The sequence below is a fragment of the Nipponia nippon genome, unplaced genomic scaffold (genome assembly GCF_047370975.1).
Source record: "Nipponia nippon isolate SJK-2023a ecotype South Korea unplaced genomic scaffold, ASM4737097v1 scaffold_6, whole genome shotgun sequence".
In the NCBI taxonomy this organism is placed as follows: Eukaryota; Metazoa; Chordata; class Aves; order Pelecaniformes; family Threskiornithidae; genus Nipponia; species Nipponia nippon.
In genome coordinates this window covers 58,958,148-58,974,876 of record NW_028262380.1, presented here as the reverse complement: position 1 = coordinate 58,974,876, position 16,729 = coordinate 58,958,148, and the positions used below count along the sequence as shown (strand labels likewise).

General features: G+C 60.2%; 1 protein-coding gene across 5 annotated transcripts; it reads left to right on the top strand.

Annotated features, from left to right (window-relative positions):
- The first annotated feature begins 262 nt into the window (after window positions 1-262).
- PITX2 (paired like homeodomain 2) lies at window positions 263-11,313 on the top strand. 5 transcript variants are annotated; one of them, XM_087736760.1, is made up of 5 exons: window positions 263-308; window positions 482-619; window positions 7,792-8,052; window positions 8,828-9,033; window positions 10,750-11,313. In XM_087736760.1, the coding sequence occupies exons 1-5, from the start codon at window positions 263-265 to the stop codon at window positions 11,311-11,313; spliced, it is 1,215 nt and encodes a 404-aa protein (XP_087592886.1). The 5 variants fall into 5 exon arrangements, with proteins under 5 accessions (XP_087592886.1, XP_087592889.1, XP_087592887.1 ...); XM_087736763.1 differs by lacking the exon at window positions 7,792-8,052 and having other exon boundaries at window positions 263-306; window positions 519-619; XM_087736761.1 differs by lacking the exon at window positions 482-619.
- Window positions 11,314-16,729: the final 5,416 nt, after the last annotated feature.

Sequence of the window (16,729 nt, the reverse complement as noted above, 5' to 3'; positions counted from 1 at the left end):
GGTGGAGGGAGGCCGAGCGGCCCGACGAGCTGCGGAACCGCCGCGGGATTGCACCCACCCCGTGGTGTGACTCGGGTGGGACCCCAGGTTGAGGCGGGGAGAGGGGGCTGCGTGCGGACGCCGCCGGGGAAAGGCGGGGGTCCGGCCAGCGTCGCTGCGACGCGGCTGCCGGGCGGCGGGGTTTCTTTTTTGCATTTATTTTTCGCTCCCGGAATTATTGTTTTAAAACTCCGTTGCCTTCGTCTTTTGCAGATAACGGGTAATGGAGTCCAACTGCCGAAAACTTGTCTCCGCCTGTGTTCAGCTAGGTAAGAGAAACCATCTCCCGCCGGGCCGCAGGCACAGCGGCCCCTCTGCGGCGGGGTGCGGTGCGCGGGTGCGGAGCCAGGCGGGAAGCGGCGCCGCCCCAGCGGAGGGGCGCGCAGCAGCGGGCGCTGACCGCCTCTCCCCTGTCCCCCCCCCCCCGTGTCCCCGTCCCCAGGGGCGCAGCCCGCCGCCGTCGAGTGTCTGTTCCCCAAGGAGGCGGACATCAAAAAGGGGGAGCTCGGCGAGGCGCCGGAGGGCCGCAAGGAGCCCGCCGGCACCAAGCTCTTCGGGCGGCCGCCCCCCAGCGCCAACGGTAAGCGGCGGCCCCTCCGCGCCCCTCCGCGCCCCTCCGCGGGCCGCGCTGCCGGGGCGGCGGGCGGGGGCTGCGCGCCGGGGCCGCCTGGGCGGCGCCAGGGCGCCCTCTGCTGGCCGACGGCCGCGCGGCCTTGCGCGGCTTTGCGCGGCTTTGCGCCCGGGCGCCGCTTGCGCCCGAAGATGCGCGGCCGCGGCGAAAGGGGACGGGGCCGCGCGGGCGGCCCCGCGGCTGCAGGCGCGCAGTAACACCCGCCCCCAGCGCGCCCCCCCCCCCCAAAAGCACCGCTGTCAGCGCGCTTTTCGGGTACCAGCAGCGTCGTGCTCCTGTTTATTTTTATTTCCTATTTTTTTGACGTCCCCCCGCCCGTAAACACGCCGCCAGCCCTCTCCTCCCCCCAGAGGCAGGGCCCCCCCGCAGCGCCCCATCTGCAGGCAGAGCGAGCTCCTGCCTTCCCTTCCCCTGCCCGTTCAGGGGGTCTGGTAGGCGAGCCCGAGGAGTGGTAAAGAAAAACAGCAAGGCAAACACATTACAAAGAAGAAAACAAGCGCTCTGTATTTCGAGAGACTGTTTAATCCAAGATAAACGTAATTTTGTTTAAATAAAATATATTAACCTGAATTAATAATACAGGAAACTAGAGTGAATTAATAATGCACGTATCCCTGGTCTCGTGGTTAAACACTTCCTTGTAAGAATACTGTATTAACCCTGTTTGGCCAAACAGCTCCCTATTTCTCAAATAACATCCAGCGATTTCAGGAGGAGCCACGTCCCCTTCCCGAGTCCACCCTCCCCTGGAGACTTTAAGCAGGATTTGCTAGCTGGACATCAAAACCCCTAGAAGAAGAAACGCTTAGGCTAAAGGAAGGTTAGCCAGCAAAATCCGGGGTAATTCCAAGCGCGAAGGTATTACGAGCCGATAATTTTTAATCCCGGAAACATACATGATATTAAATTGTGCACAAATAGGCTTTACCAGGGTCTGGCACTTTTTCCCTCGGCTGGTAATAAGTGTCAAATAATGTGGAAAGGAAGGGTGACATTGCGTTATATATGGTTTGCAAATAAGAAAGGCCTTTTTACCCTCCCCTGCCTTTTCCTCCCGACGAACAGGTGGTCTTAATCAAAGCCCTTAGCACGATCTAATGGGAAAGTGGGGACCTTTCTGATATAATAAATTTATGAGCCCTTCCACGCCAGCTTTATTCGACTAAGTATTTATAAAAGTAATATCCACATATGCTCCCTGACACGGTAACTTTTACTTCCTCTGCCGAGAAACAAATGGTTATTTTCTTAACCATCAATTATGAACCCGGATTATTGTAGTACACGCAAAATTTCCTGCCTCGTTACCGTATCAGCCCGTCTGGTTTTTACCCGTCGGGCTGCAGGGGAAATTGCTATCTAAACACCTTTTAATGCCGTTAATTAAAATATAAGTCCGAGTCGAAGAAGCAACGCGGGGTTGCCTGGGCATTGAAACCTGCCCATTTACGGGGAAGGGAAGCGCGGAACGGCCGCGGATGCGGATAGATCCCTGCAGATGTGCGGGTGGATCCCTGCAGATGTAGGGGTGACCCCTGTGTGCAGCCCCAGCCCGCGTCTCTGTGCGATGGATACTGGCAAGTCCTGAGCCGCCCCGAGCGACTCTCTGCCGATGGTTGAAATCACGGGCGTTTTCTCGTAGTTCGGGCGGGTTTTCTCGGGTCTTGGCTTTGATTTGTTATTAGTCGCGCGGTGCTCGTTGATTTTTGTCTTGCCTGACCGTCAGGACTTCGTGCTTTAGGGGATTTACCTCCTCAAAAGTCTGGTCCTTGGGGCGGGCTGGTTGAGAAGCGGGAAAGCGGAGGGGGGTTTTTTTGGGGGACCCCCTCTGTCAGAGTTCAGTTTCGGGAATTAGGTAATTTCCCGAGTTAGGCACCACCGGTGGGCACAAGGAGACTAATCGCTAACCAGCAGCATCGGTAATAATAGTAAAAAATGCGAATGTTTGGTCCAATCGATGCTCCTGTGAAAGGAGGAAACGAAATTCCGTAGGAGACCCTCCAAAACGACACGGGCGCGCTGGGTTCCCGCGGGGAAGGAGGGAGGGAGGGAGGGAGGAAGGGCCATTCCTGAAGAAACGGGTCCGTGGCCACGCTGGGGAAAGGAAAACGGGAAAATATGAAACTGTTATTGGAGCCCAGAGTGTCAAACGCAGCCCGGCGGGTGTCAGGTTTACCCGGGGAGACGGGAAAATTGCTGCTGGGTGACCAGTCCCATAAAATTAGGAAAACTTCAGCACACGCTTCGACAGCCCCACAGCACGCGTAAATGGCTGCCGGTGGGTTTGTTCGAATAATTTTGATGCAGGGCGAGAGGACGCTTGAACTTTGTGTGTGTGTGTGTAAGTGCATATATATATATATAATCTATACAATTTGTTAGCCGTCTGAATTCTACTTAAGGAATCCTTTCCTGGAATCGATAATCTGGGTATTGCCGAAACAGCAGTCCCCGACATAAACTGTTGAAATTACATTCCGCCTTATAGCGTCATTCAGCATCACAAATCGATTGTTTCAACTCTTAAAAAAAAAAAAATATTCTTTGGTCTGAATATTCCGTAACTTAACATCTCTTTTTCAAAAACAAAAACAAAAAAAAACCCAAACCCAACGCTGATTCAGCTTTCCGTCCAGATCAGCCGAAGTCCCGGCAGCGTGCAAAGCCAAGGTCCCCGCTGCCTCCGCGGAGCCCCGGGACGAGGCGGGCGCGCAGCCTCCGCCCCCGCGGGCGGCAGCGGGCGCGGGGGGGCCGAGGCGGAGCCGGCGCCGGAGCGGGGCCGGCAGAGCCGAGCGGCTCCCTCCCCGCCACATAACGTGGCCAAATTTGTCCCCGGAGCTGTGACCCGAGCGGTGGAGCCGGGGTCTCCCCGGGCCGCGGCGGAGGCGCTCCGCCGGTGCGCTCCCCTGCGCGGGGCTGCGCCCCCCTGCCCGCAGCCCCCGCCAAGCGCAGGTTAAAAGTTATTTATTGCGCTTCGGATATAGATTCCCCCCCCCGGTCGTCGTCGTCTGAGAATAATATATGCAGCAGTTGTTAGCCTCACTCCAGGGAAAACTAAATGTATAACGAAAGCTTATTCGTGAGTAGGAATATACTAACGCAACAACCTGATGTCTTCTTAATCCTATGTAAAAAGCTCTGTAGTCTTCCTAATATTGACTGAATGGGTAATTAATGGCTCTTCATCGAGGAGAATACCCGGTAATCCGAGATAGGCGAAAGACAACAAGCCAAAGGTAAAAGACAACAGGACTAGCTGGAGACTCTACATAAGAACCAATTTATCCATTTAGGAGAGTATTACGCCTAGAAACAACGATCCCGTAAGGAGATAAAGGAAAAGTGGGAAAATAAATACCGGCAGTAGGTCTGGCCACCCCCGGCCGAGCCGCCCGGCTCCCGGCCCCGCTGCCGGCCCCGCTGCCGGCCCGCCCGCCTCCCGCACCGGGGCCGACACCGGCATCCCGGGCCGCCAGCGGGAGCCGGAGGTCGAAAAACACCCTCGGGAAAACAAAACAAAACCAAAAAAACCCCGAAATTAGAAAGGAAACGCAGAAGGTGGAGCGGGGTGGGGAGCAGCCCCACATCCCCATTTTCGCAGCCGGTGGATGCCCTCCAGCCCACCGGGGCGCGTCCCCGGGCGGCCCTGCAGCGCCGGGCGGGGGGGGAAGGGAGGGACTCCCCGAAATAGGTTGGGGGGTGGGGGGCAGCGGCGGACAGTCCGTACGCGGGTGAGCCGGCCGGGGGGGCTTGGCGGCCGGGACCCGAACCCGAAAGGGGATGGACGGGAGCTTCCAGCAGGAAAAAAAAAAAAAGAAAAAAAAAGAAAAAACACTTTTGACATTTTAATTGAAACCTTTACCGCTAATATATTACTTGGGTGGCTACAATTAGGTTGTTTTTCGATTGGCTGACAGCTTTTAAAATATTATTTCACTCGGGAAATAAAAGCTTCATCTCAGATTATAGGTGGGTATTTTTGGATTTACGTGATTTATGGTCACCATGACAACTCATGCCGCCTGGTAGCTCCCCTCCTGCCCGGGCTGGGGGAGTTTTAATCAAAGGCACGTAAGGCAATGCCGGGACCCTCTCCCTTTGGGCTGCCGGGGCCCGGGCCGGTGCCGTCCGCCGCTTTTGGGGACGCGGGGACGGCCGGAGGGTCTGTCCCGGCTGGGGCTGGGCGACGCGGGGCTGGCGCTGGGGAAGGCGTGGGAGGGCGGCGCGGAGGCCGGGCCCTGCTCCTCCTCTCCCCCTGCCCCGGGGGGAGCGGGCCCGGACCCGCCTGCCCCCGCCGAGTGTCCCGGGAGGAGCGGGCCGCGGCGGGGCGGGCACCGGCGCTGCGGGCACCGGCGCTGCGGGCACCGGCGCTGCGCCCTGCGAGCGCCTAAGGCGTGTAAGGTGCGCTCTGCGCCGCGCAGCCGGGAGGGACTTTTCGTTTCGAGTCGCGGCGGAAGAAGCCGGCATGTCCCCACACTAACTAAAAATAAATAAATGAAAAAAAAAAAAAAAAAAAGGAAAGGGAGGGGAAAGGGCTCACCTGCGAGAAGGCTGCATTGCCCCCTTGGAAAAAAAAAGGGGGGGGGGAGTAACACCGTACCCCCTCTCCCCGCGGCTCCCCCTCCCCAGGGCTCTGCAGGCTGGTTCCAACCCCGACGCGGGGCTGGAGACGGGCAGCGTCCCCTCGCCGTGCCCCTCGCAGGGAGGCCTTGGTGTGGTCCCGTCGTGGGGAAAGGCTGGGGCGGGGGGGGCGGATTTCTGGGTGCAGGACCGCGGAGGTAGCGAGAGGTTAAGAAGAAACGGGGATATGATTGGTAAACAAATTGTGCAGAATGGAGCGGGATTCATATTGACTTAGTTATAGGTCATCTGCTGCCGGTGCAAAGGGAGGAAATATTTACTTTACACATATACTTTATGATCTTGGGGGAATTAGAGGAAATTCAATAAGAAAACGGCTAGAATCATTTTAAACCCCCTATTTAAAAGACTTAAGCAAATTAGAGTCTTATCAGATTAAAATCCACTACAAATGTAAGAGCATTGTCTCCGTCGAAACGCTGTGGGGTCTGAGGAAAGAGATTCTTTGCCAAATCTCAGGGATAAAAACACGTCATTTAAACACCAGATAATGAGCAGAATGTAAATTAATTTAACCTTCTTTACTAACAGGCTGCGAAAGTAATATGTATAATTTAGCGATAAGTAAGATTGCGAGGGATGATACGTACCTCGAACGAGCATCAGCGACTAAGACGGACCCTTGCGGGGGGGGGGTGGGGGGGAAGCAACGGGATACAGAGGAGTTTGGGCGCTGGGATGCGGGTGTGGAGGGCCACACCAAGGGGAAGCTTTCGGTAACTTTTCGATGCCCGTGACCGTGCAGAGGACTTGAAGATAGAGGCGCAACCTGCATTTTCCGCGCCTGGGCTCCCCGTCCCTAACAGGGCCGCAGCGCCCCGGGGGCAGCGCCGGCTGGGCGGCGACAGGGCTCGGGGACGGGCCCCTCTGCCCCGGGAGACCCCGACCCACACGGGAGGGCAACCTGCCCCCGCCTGGGACCCGCTGGAAACAGCCCCGCTCCTCCTGCGAGGCCCGGCTCCGCAGCAGCCTCGCCCCGCGCTATAAGCGGGCGGGTGAGCGGGGACCGCTGCTGCCCGGGGGCGAGGGGTCAAATCCTGCCCCCCCAAGCCCCGGAGGGGGGGCGGTCGTGTGCGAGCGCCGGCCCGGTGCGGGGCTTGGCCACGCTCTGCGAGCGGCCTCGGCGGGCGCGGGCCCGGGGGCGGCTCCGGGGGCGCGGCGGGGGCCGGGAGGGTCCCTGCGGGTCCCTGCGGGTCCCCGCCGCGAGGGGGAAACGGTCCCTGCGGGGAGCTGCGGGAACAGGGGTGCGAAACCGGGGTGGAAAAGCCTCCCTGGGGGCTCGCTGTTGGCAACCCGGCTGCCAGGAGGGGACGGGAGCGGCGGTGCCAGCGGGAGGATTTTCCCCCCGTTTTCTCCGCCTTCGGTGCAGGCGGAGGGAGCGACGGCAGCGGCGAGCGCGGGGGTTACGGGCGCTCGGGGCTGGGATGTACGCGCTCTTCCTCCCTCCTGGGGCTGTGATGCGAAGCCGTCCGTAGCCGTGCCGCAGAGGGGTGGTTATTGTTGTCGTTCGTGCTTAGTTGTCGCTGTGGCAGCTGTCACTGCTGCTGTTGCTGTTACCGGCCACGGATCCGCCGTCCAACCGGCCGCACGCCCCTCCCGTTTGCTTTCCAACCCCTCCATAACGAGGGAGTCGGGCCCGGGGCCTCCTCGCTTTCTTCCTCCCTGCTGCGGCGCCCCTGTCAGCGCCGGGCTTTCCGCTCCTCGCCCCCGCGAGTGCGGAGGGCGGCGCGGCGGGGCGCGGAGCGGAGCGGAGCGGGCGTGCCGGCGGCCGCCCCGACGGGGCGCCCCGTGGGCCGGCCGGCCTGGGCCGCGCTCCCCGGGCGCGGGTCCCAGCCGCGGGGCGCAACGGGCGGAAAAGGCCAGGTTTTGGGGCGGGGGGGGTGCGGGCGCGGCCGGTGCCGGGAGGGCTCGGGGGGCGGCCGGGGCCGCGCGGGGCTGCGCGGGCGGGGCGGGGCGCGGGGCGGGGCGCGGGGCGGGGCGGGGCGGGGCGGGGGCGGGTGACGTGCCGGCGCGGGGAAGGCCGCCGCCGGTTTAAGATGTCAGGCCAAGAGGGAAGCGGCTGAGCTGACGCGGTGCGGGGCCGGCCGCGGCGCGGCGCGGGTCCATGCGCGGGCAGCGGAGAGGAGCGCCCCGCCGAGCGCCGCCGCGCCTCGCCGCCCCCGCCCCGCGGAGTCCGGCGGCGGGCCGGGGGCCGCCGGCCGGGGAGCAGCCGTGTCGCCGTGACGGCTCTTGCAGGACCGGACTCGCCCGCTCGCCCGTCGCCGCCGCACCCCTCCGGGCGGCGGGGGCTTCTGGGCTCGCCGCGCCGCCCGGGCGCTAGCCGAGCGCCGCCCGCCCCGACGCGGCTCCCCGCCCGGCAGCCCTGACCCCCCCCGGAGCCGCCGGGCCGCTCCGCGCCCGCGGCGGGGGCGCCGCGCCGACCCTCCTACACGTACCGACACCTACAGACACACGCACACCTTCTCCTGTCGACCCCCCAGGCGCGCACGTAGACTTTGGCGTCCTTTTGCCGATGAACTGCATGAAGGACCCGTTAAGCCTGGAGCGCCTGGGAGCCGGGAATAAGCTGTGCTCCTCCTCACCTTCCTCCTCCTCCTCTTCATCATCTTGCCACCACCACCAGCCCGCGCTGGCCATGGCGACGGCGCTGGCGCCGGGGCAGGCGCGCTCCTCCCTGGAGTCCGCCAAGCACCGGCTGGAGGTGCACACCATCTCCGACACCTCCAGCCCCGAGGCCGCAGGTAAGAGGGGGCGAGCGGCAGGGACCCCCGGGCGCCCCGCTGCCCTGCCCGGCCCTGCCCCGGCCCGGCCCCGCCGGCAGCCCCGCGGCCCGCGCTGCTCCGCCGCCGCCGCCCCTCTGCCCGGAGCCCCCGCACCCCAGCCGAGCCCCGTTTCGTGTTTTTTCGCGTGCGGTGTCTGTGTGCCGGCGTACAGAACGATAACGAGATGTGTCAGGGGAGGCGAGTGGCATGCGCAGGGGTGGGCGGCTAGCATGTACACCGGTGGGCGAACGGTGTGGGTACAGATGGGCGAATGGTGTGGATACAGATCGGCGAGTAATACGGGCGTAGACAGACAAATGTGGGTGCAGATAAGCGGGTGATGCGGCCACAGACGGGCGAACAATTCGGGTACAGGCGGAGGAACAGCACGATACAGGCAGGCGAGTAATGGGGGTATAGACAGGCAAATAATACGGATTACGCGTATACAGACGGGAGAAGAGCGCGGGTACAGACAGGCGAAAAACTTGCATACAGGCAGGCGGAGAGGCGGCTGCGTCCCGCTCCCGGGCCGCGGCTGTTCCCCGGGAGGAGCCCACCCGTGGGCGCCGGCGGGGCCGCGGCGGCGGAGGCCGGGCGGGTTAATGGTTACCCCGCCGCGCCGCGTTAGCGGCAGCCCGCGGGCTCCGGCAGCGCTGGGGACGAGCCCTGCCCCAGCCGCCGGAGAGGAGGCTTCGGAGGCTGAGGCGCCCTCGTTTTCCGCCTTGTTGTTTTTTGTTTCCCCCCCTTACAGAGAAAGATAAGAGCCAGCAGAGCAAGAACGAGGATGCGGGGCCCGAGGACCCCTCCAAGAAGAAGAGGCAGCGGCGGCAGCGGACTCACTTCACCAGCCAGCAGCTGCAGGAGCTGGAGGCCACCTTCCAGCGGAATCGCTACCCCGACATGTCCACCCGGGAGGAGATCGCCGTCTGGACCAACCTCACCGAGGCCAGGGTTAGGGTAAGTCCCCACACGACACCCCGGCTCCGAGCGGCGGGGGTCGGGGCGGGGGGGAAGGGGAGGGGGGCTGAAATGTTTGCAGCTGCTTTCGATTTCGGTTTGTATGCAAACTTCAGAGCCCTTGCACAAAAGCAGGGCAGAGCAGGACATTTCTGTCAAAGCGAGACAGATTGGGATCTCTCTCTCTCTCTCTGCGGAATATGGTTTGCTGCACGTTTCGCCCTCACCGGGCAATGCGTCCTGCTCCTTTTGATCGAAACGCTAATGAAAACATTAGCCAAGAAAGCAACTTGGAACAGGCTGCAACCTGCGCTGCCTCTAATGAGAAAAAGATGTAAAATACACAAGGGCTTTCACTTCACTCCGAGGCGCTCCCGACGTGCCCTTCCTTGCATTTTCTCTTTCTTTTGGTTTCACAATTCGGCGAGCGTCTCTCTCCGCCCTGTCCCCCCTCTGAGATTTATGGGACCGTCACGGCGCTGCAGAGATACCGAGGCCGGATCCTGCTCCGTGCAAACGCCGCGCTGGGGGGTGGGGAACACCCGAAAAAAGGCCCCAAACGGGCCGAAACCCCAGAGTTTCGGAAATCCCGCGTAAATCCTCTCCCCGCGGTCGCTCGAGGGAAGCGGGACAGTGAGAACCGGAGAGCAGCGGCCAGCGGGGCCGGCGGTGTGCGAGGCCGGGGCAGCTCCGCGGCGGGGAGCGGGGCCCGGCCGGGGCCGGGGCGCGACCGGAGCGCGGCGCGGCGGCGGCGGCGCGGCTTTTGCGCGGGGCGGGGGGGGAGCTGGTCTGGGGCGGCGCGGTGCCGCCAGCCGGGGCCCGTCCCCGTGGTGCCCGGGCGGCCCCTGCCCGCCGCGGCCCGGGGGGCTGCAATACACACGGCGGGGCCGCTGCCGGCGGCTGCCCGGCGGCCAGACGCCCAGATGTGGATTGGGAAAGGGCACGTTCTCCCCATTGTCTGCGGGGAGGGTCCCTCGGATCTCTTTTAGCACGTTGTTAAATGGCGATTTTTTTTTTCCCCCTCTTTTCTTTTTTTCTTCCCTTTTTTTTTCGCCAAAGAGCAGTCGAACAAGTTTGTTTAGAAAGTGGTTTTCGACTGGGGAAGCTTTCGCGCGGGAGGAACTCGTAGCTTTAACAAACTGAAACAAAGATTTATTAGTTGCTGGCTTCCCCCTCCTTCCCCGTAATAGGAAACATCGCCTTAAAATTCCGCGGGTTTCTAGGCGTTTTGCCCTCGCTTTTGCACTTTTGCATTTCCCCTGGATGGCTCCAGTGCGGAATAAGCCAAGGAAAGAGAAGGAAAAAAAAGGAAAGAGAAACGAGGAGGGGGGAAGAACAGAAAAAAAGGGAAGGAAGCATTGGCCTCTGTGGCGCGAATCAGAGCATCGCAAATGATGCCGGGGGTGCGGGGGGGACAACGGCGCGGCCACGGATCTGCCCTGCTAAACCCCGGCGGCCCCGGGGCCCGGGGATGCTCGGCGGCCCCGGCAGCACATCGCTCCCCCGGCCCGGCACCGGGCTCCCTAGAGGAGGAGGCGAACCTATAGATGTATATGTATATGTGTACGTACACATTTTTACATGTATATCTATATATATGTGTATACGGACACGCTCGGCTGTTGGCCCGAGAGCTTGCGAAGGGCTGCGGTGGCGGTGGTGGCTCCTGACTAACTGGCGTCTCGCATCTCCCTCCCTCTCCCCCCATTTCCAAAGGTTTGGTTCAAGAACCGCAGAGCCAAATGGAGAAAGAGAGAAAGGAACCAGCAAGCCGAGCTTTGCAAAAACGGCTTCGGTCCACAGTTTAACGGCCTGATGCAGCCCTACGATGACATGTACCCCGGCTACTCGTACAACAACTGGGCGGCCAAGGGCCTGACCTCCGCCTCCCTCTCCACCAAAAGCTTTCCTTTCTTCAACTCCATGAATGTCAACCCTCTGTCTTCTCAGAGCATGTTCTCCCCTCCAAACTCCATCTCCTCCATGAGTATGTCTTCAAGCATGGTACCCTCTGCAGTCACCGGGGTCCCCGGCTCCAGCCTCAACAGCCTGAATAACTTGAACAACTTGAGCAATCCCTCCCTGAATTCTGCAGTGCCAACGCCAGCTTGTCCTTATGCTCCTCCGACACCTCCGTACGTTTATAGGGACACATGTAACTCGAGCTTGGCGAGTCTGAGACTTAAAGCCAAGCAGCACTCCAGTTTTGGCTATGCCAGTGTGCAGAACCCCGCTTCCAACCTGAGCGCTTGCCAGTACGCGGTGGACAGACCCGTGTGAGACACCCGAGTAGGAAACACTGCATGGGAATCTCTCCCCGTTTCCCGCAGAGACTGAGAATTACGCTAGAAAGTAATGGGCACTAGAGAGAAAGAGAAAGGAGGAAAAATCAGACAGAGAGAGGGAGAGGGCGAGAGAGAGAGAGAGAGGGAGAGGAAAAAAAGAGGAAACCACTGAAATAAGATAGTTCCTTTGTTTTCAAAGGACCTCCTACAGATTCTGAGATCTTTCTTTCACTAAGAGTATTTCAACAGTTACAAGGACATATATATATATATATATATGGACAAATGTTTGACTGGATATGATATGACATTTTAATGTTACTATAAGCTTGTTATTTTTTAAGTTTAGCATTGTTAACATAAAAATGACTGAAAGGATGTATATATATCGAAATGTCAAATTAATTTTATAAAAGCAGTTGTTAGTAATATCACAACAGTGTTTTTAAAAGGTTAGGCTTTAAAATAAAGCATGTTACACAGAAGCGATTAGGATTTTTTCGCTTGCGAGCAAGGGAATGTATATACTAAATGCGACACTGTATGTTTCTAACATATAATTATTAAAAAAAAATTGTGTGAATATCAGTTTTAGAATAGTACCTCTGGTGGATGCAATGATGTTTCTGATATTGCAATGTAAAACATGCCCTGTGTATAACATTTCGTACAATATTATTGTTTTACTTTTCAGCAAACATGAAAAAAAATGTGTTTTATTTCATGGGAGTAAAATATACAGCATACAGTTTTGTCTGCATTTTTTTTTACTGAGCCAAGCTGCGCAGCGGTAACTGGTCTGCAGTGATTGACTGATCGTTGACACTGGATCTCGTTCTCTGGAAACACAGGGCAGGACTTTTTATTGCAATACAAATAAATGCTGGCAGGTTTTTTTCACGTAAAAAAAAAAAAAAAAAATCCCTGGCGCTAAGGTTGCGTGCTAGAGAACCGCGGGGCTCGGAGAGGCTGCCTTCCGTGCGGGGATCCCTTCGTTCCCCCGCGCAGCCCCGGGAAAATGGGTTATTTGACATCGCTGGCCTCGAGAATTACCAGCCACAAAGTTGCTGTATCTCCAGCATAAATTTCTCCCGCTGTGAAGGAAGCTTTTATGACATTAAAGAAGAGGGGGTGGGGAGAAAAAAAAAAAAAAAAGGAAAAGCCAGTTTGCAAACAAACTGCTCCCGTTCAAAATAATCTGTCCCCTTTGCCGCCCCTTGCGCTCACCTTCTCCCTTCAGCGAGGAGATCCTTCATGTAATATTACATTTCTATTTCCAAATCCCCCTTTCAGACATGAAGAGAAACAAAAAGCAGCCCAAATAACCGCAGCCCCGCGGAGCGCAGGGGGTGAGAGGTTAGCCCCGAGTTTCCTGCGACTTCGTGCTGCAACACGTCGTTGAAGGGAAAGGTCGTGCTCTCGTGTGTTTTGTTTTAAGTAATATCGACCCATTCATTCTCAACCTGCTTGTTCGTGAAATTATACGGGATTATAACTTTGCCATCGCCGGACAATTGAAACAAATCAAGATAAATTGCCGCTCGGCCCTCCCATCGGCTCACACGCCGGGCGGGCAAGGAGGGGCTGGCGGGGGGCGGCGGGAATATCGAGCTGCGGAGAAATTCCGCAGGCGCGGAAGCTGGCGAGGCGCGCAGGGGACGGCAGGGAGGGAAACTCACGGCGGTGGGAGCGGGCTTGCCCCTTGCGCGGCCTCTGCGCGCTCCTTGCGCGCTTTTGGGAGCCCTCGCCCAACCCCCCGGCTCCCTCGGCGGCCGGCCCTGCTCTTTCCCACGGGGAAACCTCTTCCCCCAACCGAAAGCGGAGTCCCCCCCGTGCTCCCATTTTTTTTTTCCTCCCTCATTGTCTTTTTTCCCCCTTTTTTCCTCATCTTTTTTTTTTTTAACCCGTTTTTCTGTTTTCTTTTCCTCTGTGGTTGTTGCCAGGGGGGTCGGTGGAACGAAAGCGCCTCCGTGCTTGGGGCGGGGGGGAGGCGGGCGGCCCCCCCCCCGCCCCCCGCTCCGCGGCGTGCCCGGCCTCGCCGCCTCCCCGACCCAACGCCGCTCCCCTCTCGGTTTTTCCGCACCGTGTCAACACCTCACCCGGGTGAGTGCCAGGGGCTTCCAAAAATGTCCCTTTCCTCCTCTTCCTCCTCCTCTTCCTCGCTGGGCTGGGGGTGGAAGGGCTGGGGGCGACGGCGGCGAGGGACTGGCAGCCCGGGAGCCCCCCTCGGGGGCCGGGGGAGCCGGAGAAACGCGGGCGCTTTTCTGCCCCGACCCTGTCGGCGGGACGGGCTTGGAAACCAGCGAGCGGATCGCTGCGGGTGTCGGCACGGTATTTTACACGCTCTTTTCGGCTCGCGTTTCTTCTCGGTGGCATTGGTTATTTATAGTTCTCTCTCATGTATATCTATCTAAAAAATCCGTGTATATATTTAGAATATGTGTGTGCGTGGAGAAAGAATATATGTATAATACATAGTATACGCATATACGTTTAGAAGAATAATATATACCGTTTCCGGACCGAAAAAATACTGGATCAGAGTTTTCCACTCTACTGTGTAATGGCTCAAACGATGAAAAATCAACGTGACCGCTCAGAGAGGACATAAATCACTCCGAGTGTAATCTGAATTTCTCTTTCTCCCCCTAGCTGAAGCCTTGAGGGTCATCATTTTTCTGCGCCACTTGACCAAAGATATAATGTTTTGATTAGGTCGTAAATCAAAATCTTGGGTCGCGTTTTTTTCTTTTTCTGGGTTGGTTTATGGTGGGTTTTTTTGTTGGGTTTTGTTTTTTTTTTTTCCCGGGGGCTTTCCTTCCCCTTATCGGCGGTGGCAGTGTGAACCTGGAACAATGGAGGCCGTAGAGAGGGGGGGAAAAAAGCCACAACGAAATGGAGAATTTGCAAAATATCTGTTTGGAGAAGCGGGGGGGGAGAGGGGTTAAACAACGGGCTCGCCCCCCCCCGGCTCCCGGCAAGGCCGCTCCGGGCCGCCTGCTGCGCGGCCCCCCGCGCCGGGCGTGCGAGCGGCCAGCGCCGTCTGCTTCCCAATCCACATCCCAGTCCACATCCCAATCCACAGCCCCGCCGGCCCCCGCCGCCCCCCGCGGCTGCGGCCCCGGCAGCCGGGGGCGGGGGGCTCCGGGGCGGCCCGGGCGGCCTCCCCCCGCCGCCCTGCCCCGCCGCGGCCCCGCGCTTTTCTTTCCGGGCGGAGCCTCCCCGCACTTTGCACCCCGCCGGCGTGCGCGGGGCCCGGGCACTGGGATCGGCGCGCCTGCAAAGGTCAAAATTCAACGTAAATATCGCTCTGTCTCCTCTGGGTTGCTTTCCCCGCGCTTCCCTCCGGCCTCTCTCTGCGTTGTTTTTACGTACGGGTGCGCTCGCCCGCGTGTGCCTTCCGAAAAGAGCTAAATATACCGGTCTGTACATACCTGTACTTTTGATTATACCTATAAAATAAAAGAACCTTTTATGTTTTCCCTCACGAGATGGATTGGCGTTTTTGGAGGGAAATAACTTCCTTGGGAAAATAGTTTGGCATCTGGGGCCGGGGAAGTTGCTCCAAAAAGGCGTTTTGCCGCGGCGTGGGGCGGGCGCGGCGGCGGCCGGCGGGACGCGGGGCAAGTTGGCAGCCGCTGTCCCCCGTGGGCACGGCCGGGCGGGCGAGTGGGCTGGGGGGTCGCACAGCCCCCTTGAAGCCGATACCGAGGCGTTTTCGGGGCATGGGATTTACCTTGCTAGGCGCCTGCTTCGGTACGCGTGGTACAGACGTGCGTGTCTGAATATTAAGCGCCCGATAGACCGTAACAGTCAATAATGCAGGAACTAGGAAGGATTTACACCTTCGGAGCTCCGTACAATGCCGGCCTAATTGATTGGTAAATCTCAAGTTTTCTAAATGCGAGCCCTTTTTGGAATTGATTTCTCCAGTCGCCTGCATCTTCTCCTCAGCGAAGAAAAGAGAGGAAATAAAAGAAACTCTCACTTGTAAATTTTTAGCCGTCTTTTTGTTTCTTTTTTTTTTTAAAAAAAAGACGTGTGAGGCCGCTTTTCGCGAGCTCGGCCCCGCTGGAGCGGGCAGAGCCGAGCCGATGCTCCGCGCCCCTGCGCAGGGGCGCAGGGAGCTCCGCGCTGCCCGCCCGCCCGGCCAGGGCTTTGCCGGTGCCGGACGAATTTCCCCGGTCGATCCGTGGTTTCGGGGACGAGGGGGGCTTGTTCGCTGGCCTTCTCCCTTGCGGCTGCGACCACCCCCGCCTGCCCGCAAGGTCGCTCCCGCCGCCGCGGAGCCAGGCGGGGGAGGGCACAGGCTCCCGCCGCCAAAGCGGGGACCGCGCCGGCCCTGCCTTCTCGGAGGGCGGGCTTGCGCCTGCCCGGGGGGGGCACCGGCCCGACCCCCGCCCCGCCACCCGTCCCCGGCGCGGCCCGGCGGCGGCAGCGTGCGGGCGGGGGCTCCCGGACCGCGGCCCCGCGGGAGGAAGGCGGCCTGACCCCGGTGGGCACAGGCCGCCTCCCGCGGCACCGCCTCGGCCCGGGCGGGGAGCGGGCGGCCGGGCCGCCCGCGCAGGTAAAGCCCTGAGCGGCTGCGGCTCTGCAGAGCGAAGCCCCCGGGGGCTCTGGGCTGAGCCGGGCCCAGCCCCGCGGCCGGAGCCCGCCGTCGGGAGCGGGGGATGGAGGCGACTGACCGCCAGCCCAAAACCGGGAGAAAAAAAAAAAAAAAAGAGGAAGGAAAAAACCCCCCAAAGCCCCCAGCAGCCCACCCGGGAGCAGGACCCCGCGGGTGCCTCGCTCCGGCAGTGAGGAAGAGCCGGGAGTCCTTCGGCCTCAGCCCCCTGCCCGGGCGGCGAGGCGCAGCGCTGGGGAAGGAGCCGAGTGAGCCCTGTGCCTGTGTCCGTGTGCCTGTGTGTGTGTGTGTGTGTGCGAGTGTGCAAGTGTGAGAGAGACCCGGCCCCGGCCCGGCGGGGCTCCGCACCCAGCCGGGGTGCGGCGGGGAAGAGGCTCAGCTTTACGCCCGCATACATATACGCAGACGTATGTATTACGCGTACACATACAGGCACACACACGCGGAGTGCTGCGCGGGCTGTGCCGCTGCCCGCAGGCGGGAGGGATGCCCCGGCGGCTGCACCACGCACGGCCGCGCAGGGGCTGGCCACGCACGGAGCGCTTCGGTGAATCGGGTTGGGGCGTGATCGCCTTCCACCCTCTCCTTCCCTTTGACCTTTTTTTCAGGGTTTCCCCCCACCTCCGCCGCCGCCGAGCCGCAGCCGGCGGCCTCCCGGGGGCTGCGGGCCCGCTGGGCGGAGCGGGGCCGGGCGCGGAGCGGGGCCGGCCCCCGCGGCGGCCGAGCCCCTTCCCCGGCCGCGGGCTTGTGCCCTCCGCCGAGCCCGGCCCGCGTTGAACATTAACCG

Coding starts and splice junctions, on each gene's coding strand:
- PITX2 (XM_087736760.1), top strand. CDS start 263: ATGGAGTCCAACTGCCGAAAACTTGTCTCCGCCTGTGTTCAGCTAG. Junction 309..481: donor CTCCGCCTGTGTTCAGCTAG/GTAAGAGAAACC, acceptor CCCCGTCCCCAG/GGGCGCAGCCCGCCGCCGTC. Junction 9,034..10,749: donor TCACCGAGGCCAGGGTTAGG/GTAAGTCCCCAC, acceptor CCATTTCCAAAG/GTTTGGTTCAAGAACCGCAG.